The sequence below is a fragment of the Prionailurus bengalensis genome, chromosome X (assembly GCF_016509475.1).
Source record: "Prionailurus bengalensis isolate Pbe53 chromosome X, Fcat_Pben_1.1_paternal_pri, whole genome shotgun sequence".
Taxonomy (NCBI): domain Eukaryota; kingdom Metazoa; phylum Chordata; class Mammalia; order Carnivora; family Felidae; genus Prionailurus; species Prionailurus bengalensis.
In genome coordinates this window covers 5,767,305-5,788,663 of record NC_057361.1, presented here as the reverse complement: position 1 = coordinate 5,788,663, position 21,359 = coordinate 5,767,305, and the positions used below count along the sequence as shown (strand labels likewise).

Genomic DNA, 21,359 nt, shown 5'->3' with positions numbered 1-21,359 from the left:
CAACAGTGCAAGAGGGTTCCCGTTTCTCCACATCCTCGCCAGCATCTATAGTCTCCTGATTTGTTCATTTTGGCCACTCTGACTGGCGTGAGATGATATCTGAGTGTGGTTTTGATTTGTATTTCCCTGATAAGGAGCGACGTTGAACATCTTTTCATGTGCCTGTTGGCCATCCGGATGTCTTCTTTAGAGAAGTGTCAAAAATAGATTTTTTCAAGAGCTCAGTTTTTACAATTCTTCCATTTCTTCTGGAAGGGCAGTGTTGCTCCGGTATTCACTCATGTGCCATACAGGAGACTGGTGTCGGAGTTCCTCTTGTTCCAGCGGTTTCTTCACAACTGTTGACATCTGGGGCACCTGGGGGTCTCAGTCGGTTAAGCGTCCAACTTCGGCTCAGGTCATGATCTCATGGTTCATGGGTTCGAGCACCGTGTAAGGCTCGCTGCTGTCAGTGCAGAGCCTGCTTTGGATCCTCTGTTCCCCCTGATCTCTGTCCCTCCTCTGCTTGCACGCTCTCTTAAAACTAAATGACACATTAAAAAAAAAATGACTGTTTCCCCAAAGCTCTGGGCTGCTACCTTGGCCCTAAATCAAATATTATGGGAAAGTTAATTTCTTTAACTTTCTGTAGAGGCATTTGGCATATTTTTCCAACTTTCTGGCATTACCACATTGTCTTAACTACTGTAGGTTTATACATATTTTTAATAATAGCCTTTCAGTTTTTTTTTTACTTTTTTTCAAATTGTCTTGATTATTCTTTGCCCTTTGTATTCTTGTATAAAAATTTGCACTAGTTTCTCGATTTCCACAAAAATCTTCTGAGATCTTTACTGAAATTACAATCAATCTATATGTTAATGACTGGAGGGGCGCCTGGATGGCTCAGTTGGTTAAGCGTCCGAATTTGGCTCAGGTCATGATCTCACGGTTCTTGAGTTCGAGCCCTGCGTCAGGCTCTGTGCTGACAGCTCAGAGCCTGGAACCTCTTCGGATTCTGTGTCTCCCTCTGACCCTGCCCTGCTCCTGCTCTGCTCCTGATCATGTTCTGTCTCTCAAAAAGTAATAAATATATGGTAATGACTGGAGAATTCATTCCTTAAAAATCTGCACACTTGACATATCACTTTATTTATTCAGGTTTTAAAATTTCCTCCCAACAGTAATTTGTAATATATAATGTGGAAGCTGTAATACTTTTTAATATGATTATTCTGAGGTGTTTGTTTATTTGGATCCTATGATATATACATGCATACATTTCCCTCCATTTTATTCTCTAACTTTTGCTGCCATATATAAAAATGCATCTTCCAAGGCAGCTGGGTGGCTCAGTCAGTTAAGTGTCCGACTCTTGGTTTCGGTTCAGGTCATGATGTCATGGTTCGTGAGTTTGAACCCCACGCTGGGCTCTGTGCCGATAGCACGGAGCCTGCTTGAGTTTCTCTCCCTCCCTGTCTCTGACCCTCCCAAGCTTGCACTCTCACTCTCTCAAAATCAATAAACTGAAAAAATCCATCTTCTATTTATATCTTGATGGTGAATCCAACTACATTGTTATATTACTTTGCTCATTACAACATTTCCTCTGATGATTCTTTTCCATTCTTCTGTAAAGGCAATCACGTAGCATGTAAATAATGAGAATTTTATAGTTTCCTTTCCAGACCTTTGACATTTTACCCCTTTCCCTTGCCTTGACGTTCAGTACAGGGTGGAATACAAGTGATCATTGCAGACGTGTATGGTCAATATTCCCATACAATAATGACTGGAACCCACAACGACCAAGGAATCACATCTGTCTTCAAGTGCAGATTAAACTGGAACCACTGTGCAGTAGAGTTACTTTGCTGGCAGATGTAGGTTGATTTCACCAGATCGCATGGCCACTTAGGAACTAAGAATAAGTCATGCTCTAACTAGAGTTTTGTCTTCCTCCAGAAGGCGCTTTTTCTTAAATTATATCCATCCCATTTCCCTTCTGATTTTAAATTTAAAAGCCAAATTAACATATAAAACATGGGGGAGCCTCGCTGTACCACAACCCTCTGTAGAAGGAGACTGTGGAAAGCTTTGGAGAGTCCAGCCCTCTCTGAAGTGGGAAGCATGTGTGCCGAACTTATTCCACACTTGTTCTCCTTCTAGAAGCCTGTTAGGCACCCTGTGACCTACAGAATCCCAAACCAAAGTTCCCCAGACACTTACGAAGCATGCGTACATTCATAATTATCACAAATGTAGGAAAGGAGACGCCTTTTAAATCAAAACACAGTGCTACTATTTTACGAATTCTGTTCAGAATGTGAAAATGAGCTCTCTTCCTGTTATGAAAAGGACACTTTGGCTGGCTTTCTGGACGTTTTCACTCTGTAAAATTATAATTGTGTGCACTGAAAACAACTCAATAGACCCATCTCAAATGGTTTGAAAGCCTTAGACACAAGTACCTGAATATTCTTTAATCGTAACTAATTTCCACCATTGGATACGCTGAGTTGAAAACCTAAAAGAAACTAAATGTTGGTGACAAATCAGAGGAGAAGAGAATCTTGTTCACTAATTGAGACAAAATGGTAAGTAGGAATTGGTTTCTAGCTATCTGTTACATTTCCTAAAAGTGAGGGTGGCCAGAATGTTGGTTTTGGACTTGGGAGTTAGGAACTCAGAAGCACAAATATGTTCACTCACATTGAATATTCTCACAGAGAGAGCTTCAGTGGTTTTGTATTATTTACGATGACACAGCATATAATTTTGTAGGGAAGTGACTCAAACATCAAATATTAGCCCACCTTAGTGCATATGGTAGTTGGCTTATAATAGTGAATGCTCTGGAAGGAAAGAAATATCCTCAACTGTGAATTTCTGGAACAATCATTATTTATAAAAGGAATAGTTGTCCTTTTGTTATTCTACAGACATCAGTTCCGAATAGAATCTACAATTGATTATTTTAGGCTTTTTGGTTTAGACTTAGTGTTTGCACTCCAAAAATATGAAAAATTAGCTCAGAGAGAGAAAACATACTTTGAGTAGAAATGCCTTCTGCCTAGGTGTTCAGAATTCTTTTACAGAATTGTACAAAATCAGGAAGTCTGTCTCACCAAAGCATTTTTGCAAATATGAAGAGAATGAGGCATTATTTCGTGAAAGGATATCATCCAACTAACATTTATTGAGCATGTACTACCTACCAGGTGCTATTTCTGGTGTTAGAGATGCTTAGAGAACAAACTCCCATCTAAGAAATGGGCATTTTCTGCTGCCTCTCCATGTGTATGTCCCCTGCCATCAGTGTGGAGAGTTCCCCTCACCGCAGCTATTCCACGGTGCTCCGAGATGGTCTCTTTCTCACAGCTCTGAGTTCAGTCAGGCCAGCATTCTTGATCATTAGATGTTTGGAATTTAGAGATTAACATTGAATTAAAAATTGTGCAGCCTTTAATTTTTGCCAGACACTGTTGGATACATTTTACTTTTTATTTCGAGTTAGGTATATTTCAGGAACAAATTAGAGACATCTACTTTTTTGAAGCATAGTTGAAGCATGCTGAAAATAAATTTCAGTATTTAAAAATACTTCTCAAGGACTTTTTAATTCATTTGTGGAAGGAAGAACTTAAGCTCAAGAACCAGAACAGCAAGGCATTTAGGATAGAATTTTCCTATGTATCCCCTTAGGAAACATTTGATTTAATGACACTGTTTTTCATATTCTAGTTAGACACTTGATCCTGAAGTCATATCCTAAATACGAGCTTGCAGCATTTTCATACTTGGCAAGATGAAGCTGAAGACAAGACTGACTGTCTATTTGTCTATCTTGTCTAATTTATCTATTTATTTTTGAGAGAGTGCATGTGAGCAAGTGGAGGAGGGACAGAGGAACAGAGAGATAATCTTAAGCAGGTTCCATGCTCATTGCAGAGGCCATATTGGGACTCGATCCCATGACCCTGGGATCATGACCTGAGCCGAAATCAAGAGTCAGATGCTCAACCGAGTGAGCCACCCAGGTGCTCCAATGGTCACTTAAGCTTGAAACCATTCTTTATTCTTCTCCCTTCCACACGTTAGGTATATGGTGTCATACTTTACGTCCTTTTATTTTGTGAATCCATTCGTAGAAAAACTTACTGCTTGTGTTTACTGCTTTTCTTATTCTTGCTTATGGTCTTTCTTTTCCACTCAAAGTGGCCCCTTTAACATTTCTTGTAAGGCTGGTTTAGTGGTGATGACTTCCTTTAGCTTTTGTATGTCTGGGAAACTCTTTCTCTCTCCTTTTATTCTGAATGATAACCTGGCTGGATATTCTTGACCGCGAGCCTTTTTTCTTTCAGCAGTTTGAATATATCTTGCCACTCCCTTTTGCCCTGCAGAGTTTCTTCTGAAAATCAGTGGATAACCTTAGGGGGTTTCCCTCGTATGCAACTGTTTTCTCTTGCTGCTCGTAAAATTCTCTCTTAATCACTACTTTCTACTATTTTAATTACTATTTATCTTCTGTGGACCTCCTTGGGTTGATATTTTGGGGCTCTCTGTGTCTCCTGGATCCAGATTTCTGTTTTCTTCCCCAGATTTGGTTTTCAGCTATTATTTCCTCATACTCATTTTCTGCCCCTTTTTCTCTCTTCTCCTTCTTATATCCCCCTATAATGTGAATGTTATTACGTTTCATGTAGTCACTGAGCTCCCTCAGTGTATTATCATTTGTTGTTATTAATAGTTTTCTCTCTCCTGTTCTGCTTGATTGCTTTCCATTACCGTGTCTTCCAGTATGCACTGCCTCTCTTCTTCTGCTTCCTCTAGTCTCCTGTTTATTCTCTCTTGTTGATTCTTAGTTTCTGTTATTGATGTTTTCATCTCATTGGTTCTTCGTTATGTTTTCTATCTCTCTGTTGATGTTCTCACTGAGATCCTCTAGTCTGTTCTCAAGTCCAGTGAGTATCTTTATGACCATTACTTTAAATTCTCTATCAGGCATTTTGTTTAGCCCTCTTTCTGTGATTTTGTCCTGTTGTTTCATTTGGAACATATTCCTCTGCCTCCTCATTTTGTCTAACTCTCCGTGTGTGTTTCTCTGTGTTAGGGAAGTCAGTGATGTCTCCTGCTCTTGCAAGCAGTGTCCTTATGAAGAAGAATTCTGTAGTGCCCCATATGCAGTGTCCCCTGTTCACCAGAGTCCGGCACCTCAGCGGAGTCTGCTCTGTGTGTTGTGTGCACTGCGCTCTTGTAGCTGAGTTGTGTTTCCCTTCAGGCCAGTTGTCTTCCATGGCTCTCTCTGCCTGTTGTGGGCAGGGTTTGGTTCCTGTGTTGTTAGGGGCCAGCCTGGGGTCACCTTGGACTTGGGTAGGGTCAGACCAGGCATTTGCAGGGCATTCTTCCTGTATTGTCCTCTGAGAAGCTCTTGTTGGTGGGTGGGGCTTGCAGTCAGAACCGAGGTCTGCCCCCAGCCCACTGCTGGGGCTACAGCTGCAGTTGTCCTGGCATGTTGGTTACCTTCCCCTCGCCCTGGGGCAGGAGTTGCTTTGGGGTGATGTTGGCCCCTGATGGGACTGTTTGCACAGTGCCAGGCTGGGTGCACTGCTTTAGATGGGCTCTGGCCAAAGGTGTATTGGAGGGGGTGGGTCCCGCAGGAGAACATGGGGGCAGGGGCGTGCGGAGTTAGCAAGTTTCGTGAGGGCCACGTGCAGCCCAGATCTGGCTTCAGGGGGCATGTCTGCAGAGGAGCATTGTTAGCAAGCAGGTAGAGAGTATTTGTCCTGCAGCAGGCATCCCTGTTTCGAGGCAGGGAGGTCGGGGAGATAAATGGTGCCTGCCACTGTTGTTCTTGGAGAAACTTCCCAAAGATCCCTCCCCTGCAGCACATATTCTAAGGTTACTAAACAGATCTCCCTCCTGTGAACCCCAGGTGTTTCTCATCCTGTTGCTTCTGTGCTGTATCTCAGCAGGACTGTTTGTTATGCTGTCTCTTTAAAGGCGGGGACTCTGTCTCCTTACCCTCCAGCTCTCCAGAGTCATCCCTGCTGAGTTTAATGTTTAAGCTCTACTGATGGTAATAATTCAAGAAATTCTGCCCCTCTAGTTTGCAAAGCCAGACGTTATGGGCCTTGTCTTCCGTGTGTGAGTCCCCCTGTGCTTTGGGTGCCTGGTGTGAGGGTCCACGCCCATGGAGTTTCTCTCCGGGGACAGTCCTGGGGCTCTGGTTAATTGCCAACCATGTCTCTGCTCTTCCTACCCTCTTCACAGTGCCTCTTCCCTACATGTAGCTGTCATGAGTCTGTTCTGCTAGGCTTCAGGTCATTTTCTGGGTTGTTTACACTGAGGTGGGTGTTATCTTGCTGTATCTGTGTCCTTATGTGAGCTTGGGATCCTCCTCCTGTGCCCTCTTCCCTGGAAGTCCAAGAAAATGATATTGAAAGCCGTGGGACTGAACAAAATTATTCAGAAAGCAGACCATGAACTCAGGCAAGGCTGAGCTCATCTAGAGCTGATGGGGGGAGGGGATGGAGGTGAAAGCGGGTGTCCAATGTCATTTTTTTTTTGAAAGAGAATGCCTGTGAATGGGGGAAGGGCAGAGAGAGGGTGACAGGATCTGAAGTGGGCTCCGAGCTGACAGCACAGAGCCAGACACGGACCTCGAACTCAGAAACCGCAAGTTCAGACCTGAGCCAAAGTTGGATGCCTAACTTACTGAGCCACCCAGGTGCCCCCAATGTGTCATTCTTAGCACCTCCTCTTATGAAAATAGAACCATGTTGTAAACAATGCATACGATTCTTAGAGTCCTGAGAGTACTCAGCTATCACTGTATGCCATATCACAGTATTAGCACAAACCAGAATCAGTCCCCTTAGCAGGGAGTGTCAGCCCCAGAGCAGACAAGAGTCTCTTCCCATCTCACGACTTTTTTTTTTTTGTAACATTTATTCATTTTTTTGAGAATGAGGGAGACAGAGCACACGCGAGGGAGGGGCAGAGAGAGAAGGAGACACAGAATCCGAAGCAGGTTCCAGGCTCTGAGTTGTCAGCACAGAACCTGATGGGGGGCTTGAACCCATGAGCCACGAGATCGTGACCTGAGCCAAAGTTGGACGTCAACCAACTGAGCCACGTAGGTGCCCCAAGGTCAGGACAGTTTTGAAGGAAAAATGCATGGTCTTGAGCACAGAAGACCCAAAGTAAAGACAAGTGGCCGTGTGGTATTTACATAGTGTTTTGGAAACATGAGGGTCAGGGATGCTAAATTAGCAGGCTAGAATAATCAGGGAACCAGAAATTCATACCGGGACACTGGGTCTGCTTCTGGCTTGTCCTACTCGAGCTGCTTTGACAGGAGAAGCGTCCCGCAGACCGTCCCTGGCTGCGGATGACTTTACTTCACATCAGTGCCACTTTAGTGCCTGCGTGTTCCATGCAGGGGACGTGGAGGGACTCTGTTGATGGGGCCAGCGGGCTGCTCTGGGCGATGGCAGTGAACTACAAGGCAATGTGCAGAGACCTGAGGGCCCAAATCGGTGTTTTATCAAATTGTGTTTTCCGTTTGGTGATCTCATTGCACTAAAGACAAGCCTGAGAGACGCTGAGGCAGAAATGGCGGGTGACCAGTTTTATTCTGTCTGCCTGCGTTTAGAGTGACTTTTTCACAGCAGAGCCAAAATCAGTTAAGTCATTGTCATGAGTTTAAGTATGAGACATGAGTACAGATTTCATTTGCTGATGTTCCTGAAATTTAAAATTATTGACTCAAAAAAATCATTTTTTATTTTTTCAAGTATCAACATACAGTTTTTACTTATTGGCCACATACTGTCATCTCATTCTGTTTACCTGCTGTCTCTGTACAAAATAATATTTAAAAAAATGTTTTTTAATGTTTTTTTAAAAATATTTTTAACATTTTTTTATTTATTTTTGAGACAGAGAGAGACAGACCATGAATGGGGGAGGGGCAGAGAGAGGAGGAGACACAGAATCGGAAGCAGGCTCCAGGCTCTGAGCCATCAGCCCAGAGCCCGACGCGGGGCTCGAACTCACAGACCCTGAGATCGTGACCTGAGCTGAAGTCGGATGCTTAACCGACTGAGCCACCCAGGCGCCTCTAATGTTTTATTTTTTGAGAGAGAGACAGAACATGAGCAGGGAAGGGGCAGAGAGAGAGGGAGACACAGAACCCGAAGCAGGCTCCAGGCTCCGAGCTGTCAGCACAGAGCCCAATGCGGGGCTCGAACCCACAAGCCGTGAGATCATGACGTGAGCTGAAGTCAGACGCTTAACCGACTGAGCCACCTAGGCACCCCAAGATACAATTTTCGGTTCTTATCTACGTCCCTTAAATTTTCTCTTTGACCTTTCTTGTCACTTGTTTTGCTGGGAAAGGTATTTTTGGTTATCCTTATTGCTACCAAATTTAGTTGGCAAGGCCCCTAGAGCAGTTTCTTCTTGCCAGTGTTGTTAATGAGGAAATGATCCCAAGTATCAGGTTGCTATGCCAAGGAGGTCAGTAACAAGCCTTTTTGAAGTTATTAAACAGGGAAAGTGCATATTGTAAATGTTGTAATATTGTAACCTCACCCAGAAAAAGTAAGTAGAAGTCTATTTCAAGCTTCTACAATCATAAACAATTATAGCATGAAAGGAGATAAGGTCTTTAAATATTTTTAAATGTTGTTTTTTAATGTTTATTTTTGAGAGAGACAGAGAGCGTGAGAGGCGGGGGGGCAGAGAGAGGAGTCAAAGAATCCGAAGCAGGCTCCAGGCTCCGAGATGTGAGCACAGAGCCCGACGCGGGGCTCGGACCCACGAACTTCAGTTGCTTTACGGGCACGAGTGACTAGGGGCCACCACATGCGCGGTATTTTCGTCATTGCAAACACCGTAGCTGGGCAGTGGCAGGCAGATGGCCTGCTCACGGCCACATGCTCTGCCCACAGCAACCGCCAGGCCTCCTCCCCACGTTCACTGCAAAGTTCTGTCTCAAGGAGATAAGCCAGTGAATCAATAAGGCAACACACCTGCCTGCTTATCTTCTGTATTAATCTGTAGCCAAATTACCTTCTAGCCTAACGTACATTTACATGCTTTGTTTGTTGTTTATGTAGCTCTGTGAGCTTTTAAGTCCCGAGAGCAGCAGTTTGTATACTTGGAACGGCACCACTTGAAAGAAAGCATATGAATTCATTCATTGACTTCATTCTTGTGTATAATGTACGATTCTTCCCCTGAAAAAAAAAAAGCCCCAATGCCTGTTGGGTAATTCTTAAAACCTCTGGTAAGTGGTTCCCGGAACTGATGGTGCCCGCTTGATATCCGCTCGTCCTCTCTGATTGAAAGCTCCTCTTTTCTCGATCCAAAGTGCTCCAAGTGAACTCCCACTAGAACCACCCGATCCCGTCAAAGCGTTTAACCCTCTGGAAACCTCCATTAAACAGCTGGCGTGAACAGCGGGGACGCGGTATTAATCGGTGGCAGGGCAGTGCCCTTCCACACCTTCGGGCACATGAGTTGGTGAATAAACCTGATGCCGGCCAGACCTCCTCGTCCCACGCTCGGCGGGGGGGCTCGTCATCAGTCCGTCCTTTATCTGAGAGATTTGCCTCGAGTGAGGCCGCGTGTGGACAGTGGACACACTGTGCCAGGGAACCCACGTTCTGTCTTGGACAGCAAGTCGGGGTTCCGCAGAGATCAGACACGCGGGCGTGTGAGGATATGCACCTGTGCACGCTGGAAGGGAGAGGTGCCCACCGGGGTCTGTGCTGGGGGAACGTGTGAGGCACACAGGGGAGCTCGCCTGACTGCTCAGTGCTCCCAGCGTGAGGAAAACGCTTTGATTTTGCCTGGGTCTGTCGGCCATGTCAGCCACCTGTGGGATTCACACTCGGGATGCTCACTCCCTCTCCCAGGAGCAAAGACGCCCACGGCCGAGTGCCGCCCTTTCTTGTGGGGGTTCCGCTCAGCGCCGGCCCCGCGGCTACGTTTCTCTCAAGACCTCCTGACAGCCCCGTGGCTGTGACTTTCCTGTGCTTTCCGGTTGGTTCTCGCATTTCGCCAGGTTTCCCCCCAGGCTTTCCTCCCGACAGTGAGTTCCGCGGGCCCGCTCGCCTCCTCGGCTCCGCGTCTGCGTCTGTGGCTCACCTCCACAGCTTCAATCCCTTCCTGCCCGTTGTCGCGATCTGAGAGCCGTGGGCTGTGCGGCCCGTGGCTCCAGACCGTCCTCTCTGTGCCTTCTGACCTTACAGATCTCAGCGTCGACCGATATCACGTGCAGTGGCTCCCGGAGGTCTGTGCCCACAACCGCAGTGCCGGAGCAGAGACCTCTTCTGGCATCACCCAGGTAAGAGACGGTCACACCGCCCGATTCTCAGCGTGATTTCACTTCCCTCGATGTGTGGAAACAGCGGACTGAGAGCTGTGCCCGGGGTACGACGCACACAGCTCATTCTCACGGATTAGCTGTTGGGTGATCGCGAGGTGGAAGTGAAAACACAACGGTCCTTGTGTTCAGTCCTGCAGTATCCGCTGAGGGCTCCGTCCCGTGGGGGCACACGGCAGGGCCTGAAACGCAGAGGCTGCAGACGCGGTTCGTGGGGAACTCCCAGGTCAGGGGGGAAACGCTTCTGAGACCCCCCGTGTGTCTCGACTTAGTTGGACAGAAGCTTTGAATTGTTCTCTGAGTCCTGAGTTGGCAGCACGATCTGCGGGTGGGACGGTGCCTGTGAACTTCCGTCCGACCCTGGCACGTCCCTTCTTGCTCTGCCGTGTCGCTAGCTAGTTCCTCCTCGTCCGGGGAAGGAAGGACGTTCCCTGAGTCGCACATGGTGTGCCAGGACCGTTTCTGACTTTTCACTCGAACAGAACGCTACGTCCTTGCAGGCAGGAACCCTTCGGTACCAGCCAGTGTGTTATTCCAAATATTTGGGGCTGATGCACGAGCTACAGAGGGCCATCAAGGGACCAACAGCAAAACGGTGCAGAGGGCGGTGAGGTGTCCAGAATATCGATGCCAGTAACTTGTCTGTGATCTAGCAGGACAGTCTAAGATTTCCAAAGGCATGGCCCCACATGTCTCAACTGTTGATATACGCTATTTCAGTAGAACATTTTTCTTTGGACTATTTTCTAAAGCAGCAAGTGGGGTATTTTTAGAATCCTATCTTGATCACATAACTTTAAGGCAGTAAGATAAAACATGTCAGTGGGTCTGCAGAAATACAGCTTTTTACTGGATTTGACTTGTCCCGACTCATGCTCGCCAACGTTGTTCCTTTTATGTTTTCTTAAGTGGTTCCCAAAGTTTGTGGCGTTCACTTAAAAAGAAAAAAGAAACATTTTTAAAAAGGGAAAACTACTTGAAAAGCAGAGAAAGAAATGACCGGAAGCAGGGCTTATTAAATTTTTTATGGGCAGAGGCGAGGCTTCTAGTAGTTTTTTTTTACTTATGCGTGCGTTGGAATTGTATAAAATCTGGCTTATTTTCAGGGGACCACCCAATCCTAGCCTTACCCTCTCTAGAAAGTCTGAAGGTCATAATATGCATTTGCTGAACACGTATCCTGTATCTGGTAGAAATAAGAATGAAAATCCCGAGAAAGCAGTCTGCTGAAGGCTCACACCTCGTCCACTGCCATTTGTAAAGGACGTTTAGACCCATTTATTTTCAAGCTCTGATGCAGCACGGGCTACTTTATCTGTAGCTACGGAGGCCTCCCTTCCCCACCACTCGCATGCATTCTTTATGTAGCTGTGAAGTCTGTCCTGAGTGGCTGACATGGGCTTCCAGCAGATTCCCATCCGGAGTGTAGATTTGCTCCCGAAGAGCAGTGTTTCAGGCAGAGGCTGCCATTGGTCCTGCTCTCCCCATGGCATGCCCGGTGCCCTGGCTCTGCTCGCCCACCCGTCACCCCTGGGCAGAGGGCCAGCTGCGTCCTCTCCGTGCCTGTCCCCCACTCTGCCCACCACTGCGGCCTCCATCCTGACCTGTGACCCAGGCCGCGGGCTGAGCCCCTGCATCTCGTACACGTGTGACTCAGGCTCTGGTACACACTGGACGTCAGGAACAAATGAGACGTGGGTTCACAGTCTGGCACGCCCACCTGTGTGGCTGGCAACCGTGCCACGCGGCCTGGAAGGTCCCATGAAGCTGCTTCGGTCCTGCCACGCCGCGGTCCTGTTCTCTTCCAGGGGCCGTGTCCCACGCCATGGGACGGCCCACAGTCGTGAGGAACCAGAGCATGCACAGTGTCTCCTTCTAGTTTTTATAAAAGCCACACTGCACGCATGCACAGGAAACTATCCTTGTTAGAACAGGACTCATCTGCCACATCTTGGTCCCTAATGAGACGTATGGCTAGCATATTCCCTCTCTCTCTTGCTCTAGGAAAATTATATCATTCTTCAGGATCTGTTGTTTTCCTGCAAATATAAGGTGACTGTGCAGCCGATTCGGCCCAAGGGCCGCTTGAAGGCAGAAACCGTTTTCTTCACGACTCCGCCGTGCTCTGCCCTGAAGGGGAAAAGCCACCGGCACATGAGCTGTCCCGGCGAAGCAGGTACGTCTTGAGCTGAACGTGCATTGTGATGCCAGCCACACTTGGAAAACATTTCCAAACTGTATTGCACAACACCCGAGAAAGCGAACGTCCCCCGCTTTCTAAATCTGACGGCCCAGGTTGGGAGGCAATGTATGGCCGTGGGCCACATTCTGTCCTAACAGCACGACGTCCTCCGCTGTCACCTCTAACAGTGACATCCTCTGCTGGCAGTATCACCCCTTTAGAAACGAAGCCAAGGTTTCTCCAGTGCTTGTACTCAGGCGTGTTCCATAGAAATTACTTCGTTTTCACCCCACCGCTGTGCCACGTGACCTACCTTTATGTACTTTGCACAACACCCCTCCCCTGACCCTCATCCGTTTGCTCTCCTTACCGGGACCTGTCCTCCTGTCCTGAGGCAGAACGAGTACAACAGGACGTGGCGAAACGCGGCTCTGACACGGGATCGCTTCTCACAGCGTCACTACCCACCCCGGTCATGACGCTCACTTCTCCTCTTGAGGAAGTGGCCAGATCTTGCCACGTGGCGGAGACCTCTCTCCTCCCGTCCCCAGAGCTGGGTCCTAAAAAGAGTCCCCAAACCACCCAGCAGAGTGGCCGCACTGAGACCACCTCTGGCTGACTGTCCCCGTAGGTCATGGAGGTGATGGCCTGAAGCCCTGCATGAGGACCGAGCTCAGACCGCGTGTGCCTCCCCTGGGGAGCGGCTGCCTGAAGTGCCCGCAGCCTAACTCTGCTTCTTATGTCCTCTCCCTCCAGGTCATGTGCCTGCCAAGGTGCTCGCCAAGCCCGAGAACCTTTCTGCCTCGTTTGTTGTCCAAGATGTTAACATCACGGGCCACTTTTCTTGGAAGATGGCCAAGGCCAATCTCTATCAGCCCATGACTGGCTTCCAGGTGACCTGGGCTGAAGTCACGACGGAGAGCAGACAGAACAGCTTGCCCAACAGCATCATCTCACAGTCGCAGATACTGCCTTCCGTAGGTGTCGACTTGCTTCTTGTGTGCATGTCGCTCATGTCCGCGGCCACTGGGGGGGAGGGGGTACTCGTGCCATACTGCTGAGGCGTCTTCCCACATTTTCTTCTTCTGGAGCCATTGTTGTGCAAGTATTCATGACCTATGATAGGTGCTGTTGTGAGCAGGGAAAACGGTCAGTGGGACATAACCTGTGATTCCTTCAGCAGCCCCGAGCCTGTCCTGTGGGCAAGTGGTTTAACCGTTGTCCCTCAGGTCCAAGTGGACCTGCCCTGTTGGAAGTGTTAAATTGGGGGAAAACAGCTCAAAGAAGCTTGTTGTTTCTCTCCCTTTTCCCCCTTCAAATTTGGCGAGAGCCCATAATGAATTGGCCTGTCTTCCAGGCCACTTAATTCCTTGGCTTGAAAAAAAAAACAAAACAAACCCCATGTGTGGGCTTTCACCCTCTCTAAAAATGCCCTTAGGACATCCAACTCCTGGTCCACTGAGAAAGAAAGGAAAGAAAAAAACAAGTCCGGAAGGAAAAATTCCTTGGAATTAGAAAGTAGTTATTCTATGAATGTGTTAGGTTTTATTGAATTCTGAAAAGAATGTGTTGGCATGAAAATAAACATGTTCAGTCCTGGGCACTGACAGATACTGTGTTTTGTGGAAAACTCTTGGCTCGTTGACTGAACTTTGGATGATCAAGAATTCACATCACAAGACGTGCAGATGAAAACTTTCAACCATGGGAAAGTCTTATGTTAAGGAACAAACACTGAAATCTCAAGGGTGAGCCCTGAGAACTGGCACTTTGGCACACATGAACCCTGCCAAGTGCGCTGGGCTGCCAGGGTCGAGCGGGGTGCTGAGAGGCGACTCGGCACAAGGCTCTGGCCGAGTGGGAGCCGCCAGTCTCCCCTGTGAGGCTGCTGCGCTTCCCACCTGCTCTTCGACCACTGCCACCTGTTCTCCAACCACTGTCACCTGTTCACCACACTCCCACATGTTCTCCAACCACTGCCACCTGTCCTCCATGCTCTCATCCGCTGACCGCTCCCACCTATCCTCCATGCTCCCACCTGCTCTGACCACTGCCACCTGTTCTCCATGCTCCCACCTGTTCTCTGACCATTCCCACCTGTCTTCCACGCTCCCACTGTTCTCTGACCATTCCCACTTGTTCTCCATGCTCCCACCTGTTCTCTGATCACTCCCACCTGTTCTGTGACCATTCCCACCTGTTCTCCACACTCCCACCTGTTCTCTGACCACTCCCACCTGTCCTCCACGCTCCCACTGTTCTGACCATTCCCACCTGTTCTCCACGCTCCCACCTGCTCTCTGACCACTGCCACCTGTCCTCCACTGCCACCTGTCCTCCACATTCCCACTGTTCTGACCACTCCCACCTGTTCTCCACACTCCCACCTGTTCTCTGACCACTCCCACCTGTCCTCCACGCTCCCACTGTTCTGACCATTCCCACCTGTCCTCCACATTCCCACTGTTCTGACCACTCCCACCTGTTCTCCACACTTCCACCTGTTCTCTGACCACTGCCACCTGTCCTCCACGCTCCCACCTGTTCTCTGACCACTGCCACCTCTTCTCCACACTCCCATCTGTTCTGCACGTTCCCACCTGTTCTCTGACCACTCCCACCTATTCTCCATGCTCACCCCTACTCCACACTCAGGTCTATTCTCTGGCCACTCATAACTATTCCACACTCACATATCCTCTGTGCTCCCACCTGTTCTCTGTGCTCACATGTTCAAGGGCTCATACCTATTCTCCATGCTCACACCTGTTCTTGACTGCTCCCTTTTTCTCCACAATCACACCTATTCTCTGGCCGCTCACACCTGTTCTCCGTGCTCACACCCAGTCTCTGCACTAACACCCGTTTGACCACTCGCACCTGTTCTCTGACTGGGACCAGCCTGCGGGAGAATGCGTCTGCACTGTGCCTGCTGTTTTCAGAGGGTCACTGATGAGCATTTCCTTTTGTGTGGCTCCCTCAGGATCATCACGTCCTAACAGTGCCCAATCTGAGGCCGTCTACGCTGTACCGCCTGGAAGTGCAGGTACTGACCGCGGGAGGGGAAGGGCCGGCCACCATCAAAACCTTCCGGACGCCCGACCTCACACCGCCCTCGGTGCACAGTGAGTGTGGGACACCGAAAGTCAGCAGATGTGGGGAAACACTCCGATAAATGACCGAGTTATCACAGACCCCTGTGAAGCGGGGGGTTCTCTTCATCTCAAGTCCTTCCGCCCCATGTGTGTCCGGCACGGGACTTGATTCTAGCCACATTAGCATCATCGTGTGCTTGGTGGCTAAGTGCTCCCTCCCTGCCTGGCATCCCGTTCCTCCCTTCTGTTTTCTACACGTGTCAGGCTCTCTACTTACCTTTTACACTGTAAATACACACGAGGGAGAAAAATCTATAACCTCACAGCAATCTGAAATTGTTTTAAAAACTACGATTTTCACATGCGACGATCTAGGAAACACGTTGCTAAGGATTATTTCCTCACGACACATATTTGAGTGTAACATGTGACATACGTTTTCTTCATACTATGACCCAAATCAGTCTACTGGATTTACTGTGAAGTCCAGGTTTTTAAAAAGAATCGTCACCCGCTGTTTCAAAAACACTGAGACTCTCGCCGATTTTTAGATTATGGACTTCATCTCTTTCCAGCTTAAATTTACAAAGCGGTGCCTCCAGATTTGTCTGTTGCTAAGAAAATAGAGCAGAAATCCTGGTTTTACATTTACAATTGCACTAGCTACATTGGCCCCGATTGCCGTTCGCGGCTAGAACTGAGGCAGACGCCAATGAGCCTGGGAGAGCTCGGCAGCCCCTTCTCTCTGTAAAGGTCGGGTGAATGCTGTCCTGATACTCCTCCTTTGAAAATGGGTTTCATGCGAGGACTGGTTACGTTTTTAACTTCCGAGGAAATAGAGGGAATTTTTTTGGGGTGGGGGCGCACCTGGGTGGCTCAGTAGGCTGACTGTCCGGCTCTGGGTTTCAGTCAGGTCTGGATCTCATGGTTCGTGAGTTCGAGCTGCACGTCGGGCTCCACGCTGACAGTGCAGGGCCTGCTTGGGATTCTCTCTGCTCCTCCCCTTCTCTGTCTGTCAAAAACAAACCTGAAAAGAAAAGAAAAGAAAAGAAAGGGCTTAGGTGTGCTTGGATAACTGTACGATGCAGGAAAGGGGGTTGTCCTAGTCCTCTGGTGAGTTTATGGATTTGGGGGAGAAACCGAGGGGTGGGCAGGAGCAGGAGGGGGGGCCGATTCGGAGCAGGGAAGACGAGGACGTGGGAGGGAAGACTTCCTGGCTCCGATCCTTTCACCGTCAGCCGGTATCCGGCTTCCTGCAAAGCAGCAATGACTGATACGTCTGTCCTGTCACCCTTCAGGACCCCACCTCAAACATCGGCATCCTCATCATTACAAGGCTTCTCCAGAAAGATACTAGACGGCTCCAGACGACGTCTAAGAAGTGAAGGAATGTGCCGGCGTGCTGAGCTGCCGGGCCGGCACGTGTGGTTCTACAGGCAGGCGCCCCACACAACTCCCTGCCCCCGTAACTCTGCGTCCAAGGAACCTCTGCTGATCTCGGGCACCTCTGGAAACTAGCAACACACAGCCAGTGGGGACGGACCCAGCTTCCTGCGGGGACGGAGGAAAGGAAGGTGAGGCCCGTGACACTGGACGCCAAAATATCCACATACGAATCCCCATCGAATGACTGCAGAAGTGAGATCTCCCTGCATTTGGAGGAGCACATTCTCAACACAGTCCACACATGCACACGAAGCATAACGCTAAACCAACGACACGTTTTTAGGTTCAACGATGGCTTTGATTTGCAGAGTCAACTGAGATGATGCAGTTTTTAGGCCCTATTTATTCCGATCTTTCCTAAGATGATTTATACCACGTGTAGTTTTTAACTGACAAAGGTTAACCTCAAATACAGCAATTAATTTACATCTCCGCATGTCCCTAAGCTACGTTCACACAAAGGCGAATGAGCATCCGTCTGTCAACTGCGGTTTTCAAAAGACATCCAAAACAGGAAAGATTCAGCCAATCACGCTGCTATCCAGAGTCTGCCTTGGAGAAATGAAACTTCTTTCCTGGGGATACTTTTTAACATTTCATCCTGCAAAACGAGACATTTTCCTGACATGTTTTCTTACTTCTCTTTTCCTTGCTTTCTTAATGCAGAAAAGAGCTGCTGATAGGCTTTGTTTTACCACCTCACGAACCTAAAAATGTACAAAACCTCTTGCTTACAATGAAAGGATCCCAACTACTGGGTATCTTCCAGTCCTTACTAAGTTTTGCCTTTTCTTAATCAAAGTAAGCTACTTGTATGCTAGAATATTCCCTATTCTCGGTCATGCAGGAAACACGAGGCCATGATTGACAGAGGACGGCTATTTAGTCTTTCAAATCCATTCTGTTGTACTGTTTGCCTCCAAACTACCCCTTTGTAGCATGGACTCGGGTCAAGACATATCAACCATATGTGATGTTGCAGTGCACCTTGGGGCAGCCTTACACCCAGAAGCGTTTAGTCGGATAAAGTTTGCTCTTGAGGGAATATCCACATTTATGGTTTGAAATGCACAGATATGTTTTTGTGTGTGTGACATACATCACAGACCTTGAGACTCACCGAAGAAATGGTTTTCACAGCTACCGAAGGTGGATAAAGACACAGTGCTTCTGGAGAAAAGGATTATATATTTTCCCCACCGGTGTTTCTTCTATGAGGAAACAGCAATGTGTCAGAAGTTAAACATTTAAAAGGAAAGCCTTCCCCATCCCACTATGTACCTACGTAAACTGGGGAAGGTTTCGGTACCGTCTTCTTGGGTTTTGATGGTGGGACTGGGTACTTACCGTGGTGTGGTTTCCTGAGAGCGTGCGGACGCCCTGACGGCTCCTGGAGGAGAGAACTCAGGACTCCTTCACTTCTTGTGGCTTCTCCACAGTGTCAGGAAGCACATGCACTACAAAATGGAGAGAGACTGATTTTCCTGTCCTGTCGATGCACATCTTTAGGAAACACGGTCCATACGCATGGATATGTGGTGACAGATACTGAAAACTGGTTCCTGTGTGGTAACGACTTTTAAAAGTCGACGACACAGGCAATATTTTGCAGCTTAGCACAAGTGACGCTCCTGGGGAATCTCAGCAGGAAGCGCGTGTTGCTTCCTAAGTGTTTTCTGCAGCTCCCAACAGGGTCTGCGACACCCTTAGCACAACGTGGTGTGAGGTCACCTGGTTCCCAGAGTTTCGCATTTGGAACGCACAGCACGGCAGACAGCCCTCCTTTCAAAGAGCCCCGAGCTTGACCCAACACCACAGTATCTTCCAGGAAGCTCTGACTCATGCCAGTGCCCTTAGCAGCAGCTGAATTTCAAATCGTCAAATTTCCGCAAATGAAGATGTCTAACATTGGCTACAAGTTTGTTATTTTGTCACGAACAAATCCAATATTTGCGCCAGCAAATTTTTGTATGGTTGTATAGTTCAAAATGGAGGCGTGTATACATACATACAAAATATTAAATTATTATATAAGTTTAATTTTATAAAGTTTAATTATGTTTCTTTTATCTGGGTAAGAGACGATGAGCAAATCTATGTTTAGTTTGCATGAACGTTCTGAAGCTTACAGCTCCCTTAGGAAATCAAAAGCAGCTCCTAGGAGCATCTAATTCTGCAGTAACATTCGTAACTTAAATATTATTCACATTTTTTGGAAGAAAAATGCTATTGATTGGGTGATTAAAGAAACATGAGTTTCTTCTATGAATTTTAATCATATGCAAATGGGCCAAAATATACATTTTTTTTAATTTTAAAAATTTGAGTGCCCTAATAAAGGGATATAACCTATGGGTTGTTTTTTTTTTTCTCTAAACACAGTCTGCGTGGCTAAGTCTCGAATACATCTTATTGAAATTAAATGCATCTCTCTTCTATGAGGACACATATATTCAGTGACAGTATTCACTCTTCAAAATGCCCACCCAAAACAGCAAGTCCTCAAGTCCCGGCTGGCGGCTTCAGCACAGCGGCCGGTGAAGTTACCTGTTCTGCCCTCTTTTTCTAACTGGAGCCCCGTGGGGCGACATTTATAAGTGAGCATGTGCCCTTTTAAGCCATTTGTTGTTTTAATATGACATAGTAGAGACACTAAAATTGATGGCAGGGAGTTTTTTGAAACGATTATGAAACAAACCCAAGTTTAAAGATACGTCTGTTTCCTGGGAACCTGAAAGAGCCCGTCACTAACTCTACAAAGCAGGCTTTCTGCAGCTCAGCAGATGGGGCGCTGGGGCCGGTAACGCTCTGGGGTATAGCACAGCATCCCTGGTTCCTTACCCGCCAGATGTCCCCAACCGGGGACAGCCAGTGATTCTTTGCCTTGCATAAGGAACTGAGTAAATTACAGGAGTAAGCCCCGGGAAGTTACAACATTCGACTTCAAAGCCCCCGTAGTGTGTCTTATGTGCTCTGAAACCCGTGATGGCGACGCTGAATTTTGACTCGTGTCTGTATCGTGCCAAGTACCCACAGTAATTCTGTCCTTCCTACTAGTCAGTGTCACTTGGGATAATGACTTATTTATTTAATGCCCTTTCTTACACCTTGTGCCATGGATTTAGTAACTAAGTTTGCTCATTCCCCCGATTCCAACTATCTCTGAATCTTTTTATACAAACCTTCACGTTGTAACCAGAACAGGAAGGCTAACTGTTGCATGTACTTACAACTCACGGAAAATAATAAATGCATAACGATGGTGACTCTTACCTATGATTGTGCATGGCCAGACTCCGTTTCTTACCTCTACTGAGTATTTTAGCAAGTTCTACCATTGACAGAGTGATTAACAGAGGTCTGTATGTAAAGTTACTATTTCTTTACTTAATTATACTGTAGTGTGCAGATAACAAAAGACCTACCTTCTCATCCAAATGGCCAACAGAGATCACGCCTCTTAGACTGGTCATTTCACGTCAATATTTATTTATGTCTGTAATAAAAGAAAGTGATTTTTGTGTGTGTCTGTCATGTTATTTAGAGAGAAGTAATCCTGTAAAAAAAAAGCATTTTGTAAAAAAAAAAAAAGTATTGTAAATAGTCTGATATTCTGTGACTCATTTTTTTCATGTTAGAGTTTGTACATACGGATTCAGTAATAAAGTATCCTTACACCTGCCCGGTGGACTAGACTCATTTATTAAAAAACAAAAAAAACAAAAAAAAACACACTTTTGTTTTTCCATTTTTTTCCCCCTATGTTCCCAGCGAGAGTCAAAAAGTCAGTATGAATGGAATTTGAGGTGTGGCAAACGTACTTCATCCTAATGAAAGTATTCTGGGGCCTGGAGATGACACTTGAGATTTCTTTCATAGTATTTACTTACGGCTGTTATTGCTGATGGCTTTGGTGGCATTTTTTGTCAATAGTCTACAATTCAAAGTGTCCCCCTCCCCCATGCATGCATACAAGGCTAGAGGTACGAACTTCTCTTAGTCCTCGTCCCTGCCTCTGTGGTTTTCAACACCATGCACTGTATTCAGAGCTCCCGGTTTCCAGCATCCGAGGACAACTGTGAGCCTTTCCTGTACTTCCCACTGGGACATCAGCGTATCTATCTGCTCTGAATGAGCCAAATGCCACCACATAAAGAGTGAGGGATAACGTGGTGTTCTCCAGGGGAACCTCAGTCTTCTCCTTCCTCCATAAAATCACCCACTTGATTTATACATTCATTCGACAAACATTCCCTCAGTT

The 21,359-nt window shown here is 47.2% G+C and overlaps 1 protein-coding gene across 1 annotated transcript in view; it reads left to right on the top strand.

Moving 5' to 3' along the window:
• ANOS1 (anosmin 1) overlaps positions 1-20,780 on the top strand; it is a 189,383-nt gene extending 168,603 nt beyond the window's left edge. The window contains exons 10-14 of the mRNA XM_043570790.1: positions 10,242-10,336; positions 12,380-12,551; positions 13,314-13,534; positions 15,541-15,682; positions 16,951-20,780. Coding sequence (XP_043426725.1) covers positions 10,242-10,336; positions 12,380-12,551; positions 13,314-13,534; positions 15,541-15,682; positions 16,951-17,009 — 689 coding nt within the window. The 3' untranslated portion in view covers positions 17,010-20,780. The remainder of the gene's footprint in view (positions 1-10,241; positions 10,337-12,379; positions 12,552-13,313; positions 13,535-15,540; positions 15,683-16,950) is intronic.
• The last annotated feature ends 579 nt before the right edge of the window (positions 20,781-21,359 follow it).